This window comes from Dryobates pubescens, chromosome 10, assembly GCF_014839835.1.
Source record: "Dryobates pubescens isolate bDryPub1 chromosome 10, bDryPub1.pri, whole genome shotgun sequence".
NCBI lineage: Eukaryota > Metazoa > Chordata > Aves > Piciformes > Picidae > Dryobates > Dryobates pubescens.
Window position 1 is genome coordinate 32,988,634 of NC_071621.1, and position 12,346 is coordinate 33,000,979.

A 12,346-nucleotide genomic window follows, 5' to 3' on the forward strand; every position below is an offset into this window, starting at 1 on the left:
CCTCATCAGAGCACAGGAGTCACAGCTTCTCCAAGCTCTTCACTTGGGGATCCCTAGCATCCTGGTATTACTGCCTGGTCCAGACTGGGGAGTTTGTGCCTTCCAAGCAGAGTCAGAATAAGTGGGGGCAAAATCATAGAATCATAGAGTGGTTAGGGATGGAAGGGACCTCAAAGATCATCTAGTTCCAACCCCACTGCCATGGGCAGGGACACCTCACACTACAGCAGGTTGCTCACACCCACATCCAGCCTAGCCTTAAAAACCTCCAGGGATGAGGCTTCCACCACCTCCCTGGGCAACCTGTGCCAGGCTCTCACCACCCTCATGGGGAAGAGCTTCTTCCTGACATCCAATCTGAATCCACCCATTTCTAGTTTTGCTCCATTCCCCCTAGCCCTCTCATTACCTGACACCCTAAAAAGTCCCTCCCCAGCTTTCTTGTAGGCCCCCTGCAGATCCTGGAAGGCCACAGTAAGGTGCTTCAGCTTCCACGTGTGTTTTCAAATTAAGCTCTTTCTCTCCTAAAAATGTGCAGCTTACATTGTCAGCCTGCTAATGCAGACAGGGGCAAAGCTGCTGCTGAGGCAGTTATGAGGTGATGGCCATTCTGTGTCCATGTTCAGTCACAGAATGTTCCTGCTTTTAAATCCTGACCTGTCCAAGGACTGAGCTTAATGCAAGGGCTCTTCTAGGTCTGTGCCTGCGCTGCAGTTTAGGTGTGTTGTCATCCTGCTGGAACAAACGATGTGTTCACCAATTTGCTGTCCTAGTTATAACGTAGTGGGACTGATTCACAGTTCTCCTTGAGGCAGAGAGAGCCCTTTGTGTGTCCTGTGTGTCACTAGCCATTTTTCAGAGAATCAATAAGGTTGGAAGAGACCTCAGAGATCATCAAGTCCAACCTGTCACCCAACACCTCAGGACTAACTTAGCCATGGCTTCAAGTGCCACCTCCAATCCCTTTTTGAATACCTCCAGGGACAGTGACTCCACCACCTCCCTGGGCAGCACAATTCAATGGCCAATCTCTCTTTCTGTGAAGAATTTCTTCCTAACATCCAACCTAAACCTCCCCTGGTGCAGCTTGAGACTGTGTCCTCTTGTTCTGGTGCTGGTTGCCTGGGAGAAGAGACCAAACCCCACCTGGCTACAACCTCCCTTCAGGGAGTTGTAGAGAGCAAGAAGGTCTCCCCTGAGCCTCCTCTTCTCCAGGCTAAGCAACCCCAGCTCCCTCAGCCTCTCCTCACAGGGCTGTGCTCAAGGCCTCTCCCCAGCCTTGCTGCCCTTCTCTGGACACGTTCAAGAGTCTCAATGTCTTTCTTAAATTGAGGGGCCCAGAACTGGACACAGGACTCAAGGTGTGGCCTAACCAGTGCTGAGTCCAGGGGCACAATGACTTCCCTGCTCCTGCTGGCCACACTATTCTTGATACAGGCCAGGATGTCTTTGGCCTTCTTGGCCACCTGGGCACACTGCTGGCTCATATTCAGCTGCTGTCTACCAGCACCCCCAGTTCCCTTTCTGCCTGGCTGCTCTCCAGCCACTCTGACCCCAGCCTATAGCACTGCATGGGGTTGTTGTGGCCAAAGTGCAGCCCCTGGCACTTGGACTTGTTAAATGCCATCACATTGGACTCTGCCTATCTGTCCAGCCAGTCAAGATCCCTGTGGAGAGCCCTTCTACCCTCTAACAGATCAACTCCTGCTCCCCACTTGGTGTTGTCTGCAAACTTACTGATTTGTAGCTCCTGTTCCAATGAGAATTTGTAAATGTTTTGGTTTATTTCCCCCCCTCCTCCTAGCTCATTCTGGCTGGAGCCCTTCGGATCGCTGACAAGGTGGAGTCGGGGAAGACCTCTGTGGTTGTGCACTGCAGCGACGGCTGGGACCGGACAGCCCAGCTCACCTCTCTGGCTCTGCTCATGTTAGACGGCTACTACCGAACAATCAGGGGCTTTGAAGTGCTAGTGGAGAAGGAGTGGCTGAGCTTTGGCCACAGATTTCAGCTGGTGAGTCACTAGCCCTTGGAAAGCACTGAACAGAAAGTTGTTGTCCACCTTGAAGGATTTCAAAGGAGTTCAGCCTTTCCTGTGAGAAGTCTCCCAGCTTAACTGGCAGAAGAAAGGTGAATGCTGCTGCTCTTGTTTTCTGCCTATAATTCCAGTCCTCTCCTAACCTCCTTGGAGACAGTAGCAGTTAGATATGAGGAACAGGTGGTATTAAATCTCTCAGGTGCCTGACTGATACTTCATGTTCCCATGCTTATCAGGTAGTGATAGGACTAGGGGGAATGGAATGAAGCTGGAGGTGGGGAGATTGAGGCTGGAGGTGAGGAGGAAGTTCTTCCCCATGAGAGTGGTGAAGCCCTGGAATGGGTTGTCCAGGGAGGTGGTTGAGGTGCTGTCCCTGGAGGTGTTTAAGCCCAGGCTGGATGAGGCTCTGGCCAGCCTGATGTAGTGTGGGGTGTCCCTGCCCATGGCAGGGGGGTTGGAACTAGATGATCCTTGTGGTCCCTTCCAACCCTGACTGATACTATGACTATGATACTATGGCTTAGCCTTAAAATATCAGTGTGCTTTGGGTTCAGGACAGGCATTTCTGCTGGGAGTGGGGAGAAAGCACTGAGGTGTTTGCTTTATGTTTCTCTTCAGTCCATTTTCTGAGATTGCCATCATTTAACAAATGCCTTGGTACTGAAGAGGCTGGGGAATTTGACCTCACGTTTTGTTCAGGCACATTTTATCTTTGGGAAGCTGTTTAATTGTTCAGGTGAAAGGTTATTGGTTTGAGATGGCACCAAGAGTAGCAGCTGTGTCCCTGGAGTGGCAGAGGCAGCTTTGTGCGCTTGTGCCACAGCGGTTTGCTGCGGTCTGCGCTGATGGGAATTGAGAGCCTGTCAGCAGTATCCTTGCAGTCTTTGTTCCCATTGTGTTTTGCTCATTGCTGTTCTCTTGTGGCTGTTGAGTTTTGGCAAGGGTTAGAACGTGGTCTGTTTACAGCACATGCATGTAAACATGGTGTGTTGCAGAGTCAAATGCTCAGAGGAAGGTGGGGAAACTGAGGCACTAAGCAACTGAGGTCCTGCTGCAGTGAAAGCATGTTCTTGTTCTGCCTTTGTCCAGTACTCAGAATGGAATACAGAACTAGCCAGGCTGCAAAAGACCTTTGAGATCATCAAGTCCAACCTATCACCCAACACTATCTAATCAACTAAACCATGGCACCAAGTGCCTCATCCAGTCTTTTCTTTGTGGTGACTTTTCTTGATGGTGACTCCACCACCTCCCTGGGCAGCACATTCCAATGGCCAATCACTCTTTCTGGGAAGAACTTCTTCCTAACATCCAGCCTAAACCTCCCCTGGCACAACTTGGGACAGTGTCCTCTCATTCTGTCACAGGTGGTCTGGGAGAAGAGACCAACCCCCACCTGGCTACAGCCTCCCTTCAGGTAGTTGTAGATGGCAATAAGGTCTCCCCTGAGTCTCCCCTTCTCCAGGCTAAGCAACCCCAGCTCCCTCAGCCTCTCCTCACAGGGCTGTGCTCCAAACCCCTCCCCAGCTTTGTTGCCCTTCTCTGGACATGTTCCACCACCTCAACATCTTTCCTAAAGTGAGGGGCCCAGAGCTGGACACAGGACTCAGGGCTCCTGGGTAATACATAGCCACTAACGTCCTGTGCTACTTACAGGGAATCAGTCCTCGCGTGTCTTGGCCACACAGCACGGTGAGGGTTGGAGGCCTGCTTCTAGGGATGCTTTCATTCCTGCCTCTCCTGAGGTGGCAGGAGATGAGCTGGGTTAGTGTTTGTACAGCACTTGAAAGCTGTGAGGTGTTGTGTGATGGCTCTCACCGCGTGCTGTGCCTGTAGGTAGTGTTTCGCTCTCGCACGCTCTACTACTGCAGTAGCCAGGACGACAGCTGCAGCTGAAGCACAAAGCATTTTCTTTTTTTCCCCCCTTCTGAACTTCAGCTATTAACTGAAATCAGTGCCAGCATAGCATCTGGAGCCTCTACTCCAACAACTCTTGTTTTAATTTAGCATGAAAATATCACCCTAAAGAAATTTCACTTCAAAGGCAGAGGGAGTAGATGTCCTTTACTCCCTTACCCCCTGACACGGGCAAAGCAAAATCAAGATTCATTTGAACCTTCTTAAAGCTGTTGATAAAGGCTTGGGTGAATGAGGGGAGAGCCCAGCAGTTTCCCCATGAAACCCTGTGCATCTCATGCTCTTTGTCCTGCTCTGTTTCAGAGAGTTGGCCATGGAGACAAGAATCATGCAGATGCAGATCGCTCTCCTGTCTTCCTGCAGTTCATCGACTGTGTCTGGCAGATGACAAGACAGGTAAATCCCTGGCTGGCACACGTGTCTGCAAGGCCAGTGTCCACAGCAGCACACTGGCTGCCCACAGAAACCAAGCTAACCTTCACATGCTCTCCTTCCTGGGCTTCTACTCTTCTCTTGGCTGGCAGCAAATGTCCTGGGAGTCAGTTTAGCAAAGAACCTGAATGCTCAAGGGCACAGGAGGGCCACAATGTTGGCCTGCATCAGACTGGTGAGTTAGTGGGTGCTGCTTACCTGTGTGCTGCTGCAATAATGGTGAGCTTGTGAGAAGCAGCTTGCATCACCCCAAAAGGGAATAGCTGACTCACTTGCCATGGGCAGGGACACCTCAGCCATCCTCTGCTGCCCACTAAGCCTTCAGAAGCATAGAAGACTTGAGTCTCTCATCTGGTGGGTGCAGACAGATGCTCTGCTCAAGCTGATCCCATAACCAAACCTGCAGCAAGACACGCACTTGCTCCATTTGAACTTCTGAAGGCAAACATTCTGCTCCTGATTCATATCTGATTCATCTCTTTCTCACTATCAGACCAGTCATGGCAGAGGCGTAGTTCAGGAGCCACAGTTCCTGTGGTTGGAAGGCTTTTCCCCAGTTACCTGGGACCTGGAAGGTGGTTTTTTAGCTCCTGCTGTGACACAAAATGTGTCACATGCCAAATGTCAGCAATGGTCAGGCAGTCACTGCAAAAATCAGGCTGCTTATGGATTCAAACAGGTGAAATGGAAAAGAAGGATGCCACTATATGTGAAGCTGTACCACACCCAAGCAAAGCGAGAGGGAGGCTTTACCATCATCAAAAGTGCTCCTACAAACAGGCATCCTGACCTGCAGCTGGTGGGGTCAGGATATTGCAGCCAAAGCAGCCTGTGAAGGGGGGGGAGTGGTTTGTGAGGGAGGAAGGCCTCCCACTGTCCTCTCCATCGCCCCAGCATGTCTTTGCAGTTAACTGCATGTGTTCTTACTGACCCTTTGTGAAGCTTCGGTTCTCCCAGTCTTAGTTTCTGCACGGAACATCAACAGCGCACAGCCCCAATGCGAACACCTGTTCCTGCTGCTGACCTGTGTGGCAGGGTTCCTCCCTGCTGTCCCCTCTGGGAAATGCTGTGTTACACACACAGGTTATTTCCATTTGGCCTGGGGAGATTTCCCTTTCTCTTGATGCATTATTTCACATGTGTTGCAGCCTTTTGTTCACGGTCTCGTTGCGTGGCCTGTCGTGAGGGGCGGGCACAGCAAAGCCAGCTTCCAGCACTGTGTATAAACAGAGTGGTCAAATCCTTCAGACCTCTGGCTTTTGCTCAAAATTCCTCTCTGCATATGTAAAGCAGCTTTCCAAGACACAAACTCTTGCATCTGGAAGGAGCAAATACGATCCTGACTATCCAGCCAGGCAAGGAGCAGGGACAAATCCTGCTTTAGAAATCAAGAAGAGAGGCCAGTTCCTTGGCGAGACCACAGAGTGGGAGAAGGTTTGTGTTTCCTGTTCTAAAATCCCAGCCTAACTTTCTGCTCTGTCTGAAGTTCCCTACAGCATTTGAGTTCAATGAGTACTTTCTGATAACCATCCTGGATCACCTGTACAGCTGTTTGTTTGGGACCTTCCTGTGCAGCAGTGAGCAGCAGAGAGTGAAGGAGGTAAGATGGCTTCGCTTTGCAGTCAAGGCCAGGTACTGTGATTGCATTAGCTGGCCAGATGTTGCTAGAGAAGCTGTTTCAGCACGCTGGGTAATGGCAATCCCCCTCCTTAAGAGCTGGGAGATGGGGGGTTTTGCTCTGCACAAACTGCTGTCTGCTGGAGACTTTACACTTCAGAGCAATACCATTTCCCTCTGACAGCCCCACTGCTATCAGCACAGCTTTCAGCTTACTGGTGTCTCAGTAGCTCCTGGTGTCTCCCAGGCAGTTGGAAATGCAGATTTTGTTTGAACTTCAGTTTAATGTAGCCTTGTGTGTGGAAACTGGAACCCTCTTGCCCTCCCTTCACCTTGAAGTGGTCCCTTTAGGTTGCTTTAACAACAGTTAGCATTCTGCACACACAGGTTACAGCAAGTAGCTGGTCTCAGTACATGTTCTTGCTGTGCTTGCAATTTTCTGGGAGAGGACAAAGGAGTATTAGGAAGGCCATGCCTCCATGCCCTGCCACCAGCCAGCTCTGCCCTGCAGTCTGGCAGAGCTTTGTTTGCCAAGGGAGGAGCCTACAGAGCCGGTCTGGAATCAGAAGGAAAAGCAGTGATGCTCCTTCTCTCACCTGCCTAGAGATGAAGCATTTTGTCACCAAAAGGTTGCAGCCTCACATCACAGAGGTACCTTGAGGACAGTGCTGCATGGACCCTATGCAGTTGTATTTGACAGCACATCCATTAAAGAATCACAAGAATTGCTGTGATGCAGAAGTGCTAGCATTGTCCTGCAGAGAAAGCAGGGTCCCTGCTTCTCTGGAGCCCACAGTGCTGAATTCCTAGAATCACTGAAGCAATTAGGTTGGAAAAGACCTCAGAGATCATCGAGTCCAACCTGTCACCCAACACCTCAGGGCTAACTAAACCATGGCTTCAAGTGCCACATCCAATCCCCTCTTGAACACCTCCAGGGATGGTCAGTCTACCACCTCCCTGGGCAGCACATTCCAATGGCCAATCACTCTTTCTGTGAAGAACTTTCTCCTCACCTCCAGCCTAAACTTCCCCTGGCACAGCTTGAGACTGTGTCCTCTTGTTCTGGTGCTGGTTGCCTGGGAGAAGAGACCAACCCCCTCCTGGCTACAACCTCCCTTCAGGTAGTTGTAGAGAGCAAGAAGGTCTGCCCTGAACCTCCTCTTCTCCAGGCTACACAACCCCAGCTCCCTCAGCCTCTCCTCACAGGGCTGTGCTCAATGCCTCTCCCCAGCCTCATTGCCCTTCAAGAGTCTCAATGTCCTTCTTAAACCGAGGGCCCCAGAACTGGACACAGTGGAATTGTAATCTCCAGAGAAGAAAACCTGTGTGCAGTTTGCATCTGAGTTTTGAGCTTGGTTGTTTTTTTTTAAGGCCTCAGCCTAGCAAAGTGCTTCATCTAGCAAGCACTTCAGCACTGGTTTCACTGGGACTATTCACAGGCCTAATTATTCCACTACATCAGGGCCTAAGTCAAATGTTTTCTTTCTTCTTTTTTTTTCTCCCTTTGCAATTAAATACTCCACCAAGTCCTCTAGGAACACTTTCAAGAGGTGAGGTTTAACTAAAGCGTTGCAAGCTCACGTGCCAGCAGCCCCTGGCTGTGCCAGCAGCGATTCCTGGGCCGTGCTGGCAGCTGGGTGGGGCAGAGGGGACGTTTCCGTGCCAGGGTGCCTGTGTGCCTGCCTGCATCCTTCTGCTTGGATTACAGGAACCACATCAAAAGGGGGAGGGAGGGTTTCTCCAAGCTCCAAACAGGCTAGCAGCTCTGTGCTAATGGCAGGCATATGTATGGAGAGAGAGGCTGGGATTGGTCTGTGGAATCAAGCCTCCTCCACCCCTTTGCCTTGCAGAGCCTTCCAAAAAAGACTGTATCGCTTTGGTCTTACATCAACAGCCAGCTGGAGGACTTCACTAACCCCTTGTACGTCAGCTACTCCAACCACGTCCTGTATCCCGTGGCCAGCATGCGCCACCTCGAGCTGTGGGTCGGCTACTACATCCGCTGGAACCCCAGGATGAAACCACAGGTAACACAGAACCTCCTCCAGAGATCCTGCTGGTCATGCAATCATACAATCAATAAGGTTGGAAGAGACCTCAGAGATCATCAAGTCCAACCTGTCACCCAACACCTCAGGACTACTAACCCATGGCTCTAAGAGCCACGTCCAATCCCCTCTTGAACATCTCCAGGGATGGTGACTCCACCACCTCCCTGGGCAGCACATTCCAATGGCTAACAACTCTCTCTGGGAAGAACTTTCTCCTCACCTCCAGCATTACCCTCCCCTGGTGCAGTCTGAGTCTGTGTCCTCCATTTCTGCTCCTGTTTGCCTGGGAGAAAAGACCAACCCCCACCTGGCTACAACCTCCCTTCAGGTAGTTGTAGACAGCAATAAGGTCTCCCCTGAGCCTCCTCTTCTCCAGGCTGAGCAACCCCAGCTCCCTCAGCCTCTCCTCACAGGGCTGTGCTCAAGGCCTCTCCCCAGCCTCATTGCCCTTCACTGGACACGTTCAAGTGTCTCAATGTCCTTAAATTGAAGGGCCCACAACTGGACACAGTACTCAAGGTGTGGCTGTCTCCCTCTCTGCTAGTACTGGCTGACCTGTGATTTTGGAGTTCAAGACCTTTGAAGCATGAGAAGTAATGGCCAAACTTATGCTGTCACTGCTTAAATCTAACCTCAAAAGCCTTAAAATCCAATGCAAATGAAAGAGCAGCACCTACATGTGGCAGGTGTTGAGTGCTCAGCTGGGTTGCTGCTTTGTGGAATCTATGGGAGCTGAAGGTACTCAGCAGTATGGAGAATTTCTCACTTATGAGAAAAACCCTCTGACTTGTTTGCTAAACTGCCTAAGAAGCCAAGACTTTGGAGGAAGGATTCTACATCTGAGCTGTGGGGCTGTTTTTAGATTACTGGCAGTAGGAACCCTGTGCTTGCTTTGGCTGCCTGAAGCACACAGAAGTCTCACTGCGGCCCTGTTCCACCCATGAACCCTGACTGCAAGGGAACTGGCTTGCCCAGGGCAGGCACCTGAGACAGGCACCTGAGCGTGGTCACAAAGCTGGAATCACTTTGTGATAAGGGGCAAAAATTCTTGGACTGCCTCAATGTCCAACAACAGTTAACAGAGCTTTGCACATCTGGGGCATTAGATACAGGAACCCAGCAAATGCTTCACAGCACTAAAGGTTCAACTCTCTGACAATATTTACATATTGATTTGGTTTTTTCCCCTCAAAGCCCTGAAATTAGGTCCAGGCTGAGATGCCCAGGAGAATGTCCCCCAGAAATAGGAGAGATCAGACTTTTGTAACTGCCATCTTTCAGAGTACACCCTGGTTTGTTTAGCTGCTGTTGCACTGTGCAAGTTGGATAAAAAGGAGCATGCAAAAGCCAGAGCACCTGCTCACCCCTGGGCTGGAGACAACGACACAGACAGCAGTGTGCCCAGGTGGCCAAGAAGGCCAATGGCATCCTGGCCTGCGTCAGGAACAGTGTGGCCAGCAGGAGCAGGGAGGTCATTCTGCCCTGTACTCAGCACTGGTTAGGCCACACCTTGAGTCCTGTGTCCAGTTCTGGGCCCCTCAGTTTAGGAAAGATGTTGAGGTGATGGAAGGTGTCCAGAGAAGGGCAACAAAGCTGGGGAGGGGTTTGGAGCACAGCCCTGTGAGGAGAGGCTGAGGGAGCTGGGGTTGCTTAGCCTGGAGAGGAGGAGGCTCAGGGGAGACCTTATTGCTGTCTACAACTATCTGAAGGGAGGTTGTAGCCAGGTGGTGGTTGGTCTCCTCTCCCAGGCAACCAGCACCAGAACAAGAGGACACAGTCTCAAGCTGTGCCAGGGTAGGCTTAGGCTGGATGTTAGGAAGAAGTTCTTCATAGAAAGAGAGATTGGCCATTGGAATGTGCTGCCCAGGGAGGTGGTGGAGTCACCATCACTGGAGGTGTTTAGGAAGAGACTGGATGGGACACTTGGTGCCATAGTTTAGTTGATTAGATGGTGTTGGGTGGTAGGTTGGACTCAATGATCTCAAAGGTCTTTTACAACCTCATCAATTCAATTCGATTCAATTCAATTCTATTCTATTCTATTCTATTTCTTATCCTATCCTATCCTATCCTATCCTATCCTATCCTATCCTATCCTATCCTATCCTATCCTATCCTATCCTATCCTAACCCCTGCCTCCTTCCCTCATAGCTGTGTGCCAGCTGTGCTGTGGCTCCCAGCACTCAGCAGCATGCTTTCTTGCAGGAACCTGTCCACAATCGCTACAAGGAGCTCCTTGCTAAGCGGGCAGAGCTGCAGAAGAAAGTGGAGGAGCTGCAGAGAGAGATCACCAACCGTTCCACCTCCTCGTCCGAGCGCGCCGGCTCTCCCGCACAGTGCGTGGCTCCTGTACAGACAGTTGTGTAGTCTGGACTGACCTTGCCAAGTACCTTCCCAGTTCCCTGAGGGCAGCTTTTCTGAAACCCTCTGGATTTCCAGTGTGGTGTCTGGGAGATGCCAACCTATTTATTTATTTCTCTCCAGGGTAATTTATTAGTACTGTAGCACTAGAGGAAGCCTAAGCAAAAACAAAGGAAGAAACAAAGGAGGCCCCCTATGCAATTAACCTTTCCAGTGGCTAGATTGTAATACAAGCTCATTGCACTTGCCACCTAAACAAAACTTAGAGAGCTCACTCTTCGTTCACTTGCGTGCTGGAAATCACTTGGCTTTAAAAAGAGACTGTGGCAGAGGAAAGATGTCCCCTTTGCTAAGAGGGGACATCAAGCCTGCCTTCACACAGGAGGCCAGAGTGCAGCTGTGAAGTCACAAACCGCTGCGCTGTGAATGGCTGCGTAGCGGCGCTGCTGCCAGCCTCCGCCAGCACCCAGAGACACGCAGCCCCCGCGGCTGAAACACCTTCTTGCTTGTCCCTCCACTTTGGTCTAGATCAGAGGAAGCCATGTAAATGATGCCTTACTTAATGAAAGGGCAGCTTCTACTGATAAAACACGGTGGTAGAGGAGCGACCTACACAACCTGACTTTGTAGGACAAAGTTTACTTCCACCTCTGCAACTCTAGAGTCTCGCTTACGGTTTACATTGGGTGTGCCAGGATGCGACTTAAGCACCTTTCTTTCTGCAGGGGAAGCAGAGCATGGCTCCCCTAGGCTTTCTGCAGCTCCTCTGCCTTCCAGTGCCTCATACTCATCAGGGGAAAGGTAGTGGAATACCAAGGGGCATGCATGAACTGCAGGGATCGGTCATTTCGTTTCGCTTGGGTAAGCGCAATTTGTGACGCTGATGCTTCTGTGCAGGACCATAGTGGCGTGCTTAAGGTATTTCAGTTCTCTGATAACTGATGGAACAACCATGTATCAACCAAAGAAGCCTTTCTGCCTGCACTGCAACTGCTGCTTAAGGTTATTCTGGTAGTCTGAACAGCTTAGCCAGTTTCTGAGCCTTATGTTTAGGTCCTTCTCCTCACTAGCACAGTTCAAGAATTAGCATCACCCGACTAAACTGAAGCCCAAATTCAATTTTAATACAAAACTTTATTGTAGTAGTGGAGATGAAAACCATACTTGGCAAAGCTGCCCCAGTGCCATTCCAAACAGAGAAGTGTGGGTTGTACAAGAGTACAGCAAAGGTGGTCATGTATGTGCAAGGATCTTTACTCCAGGCTGCTCCTCACCTCTGTGCTCAGCAAGAGGGGCAGTGCTTGGTCTGGGTTCCTGTGTTGCTCTTTTATGGTAGGATCCCATACTGTGGTCATCTGTTCAATAAATTCATCAGCATGCTTCTTCACTCCACCTCTCTTCCACCAATAGAGAAGTCTTTTCTGAGGGAGTTCCAGAGTGGACCAATTTGCACGTGAGAAATTGCCTTTCCGAAGCCGTGTTCCTTCCGAGGCAGGAACAAGGAGCGCCCCTCGCAGTCACCGTTTCTGCCTGCTCTACTGCACTCCGTGTCTCTGTACTTAGAAAGAAATCCCCAGCCACCTCTGAGAGAGCGAGGAACAGGCTGAGGATCATCACTGCATGGCCTGAGATGTTAACTGTTCAATGGTGCAAAGAACCCCCCCCAAGCCCCCTTCTGAAGGACTCTGACTTGCTGTAAGGCTGGGGGGCAGCTCTGCTCTTGCGTACAATCACCGTAGAAGATGGCTCCTGGCATTATTCTGTATTAGCAAATTGACTCCCTGTGTGTATCTTGTTTCTTGATGAAGGCTGTTTGGTTTCCTGAACACTAATAAAAGCTGGTAAATGGGCAAAGTTCCTGCGCTCCTGCGTTCAGCTGTGTGGTTCTCCAAAGGACATGCAGGACATGCAGACGTCCACAAACCAGCA

General features: G+C 50.6%; 1 protein-coding gene across 1 annotated transcript in view; it reads left to right on the top strand.

The window, feature by feature from the left end:
* Positions 1–11,965, top strand: part of MTMR2 (myotubularin related protein 2) — a 79,822-nt gene extending 67,857 nt beyond the window's left edge. The window contains exons 11-15 of the mRNA XM_054164539.1: positions 1,805–2,011; positions 4,256–4,348; positions 5,871–5,984; positions 7,855–8,031; positions 10,262–11,965. Coding sequence (XP_054020514.1) covers positions 1,805–2,011; positions 4,256–4,348; positions 5,871–5,984; positions 7,855–8,031; positions 10,262–10,423 — 753 coding nt within the window. The 3' untranslated portion in view covers positions 10,424–11,965. The remainder of the gene's footprint in view (positions 1–1,804; positions 2,012–4,255; positions 4,349–5,870; positions 5,985–7,854; positions 8,032–10,261) is intronic.
* Positions 11,966–12,346: the final 381 nt, after the last annotated feature.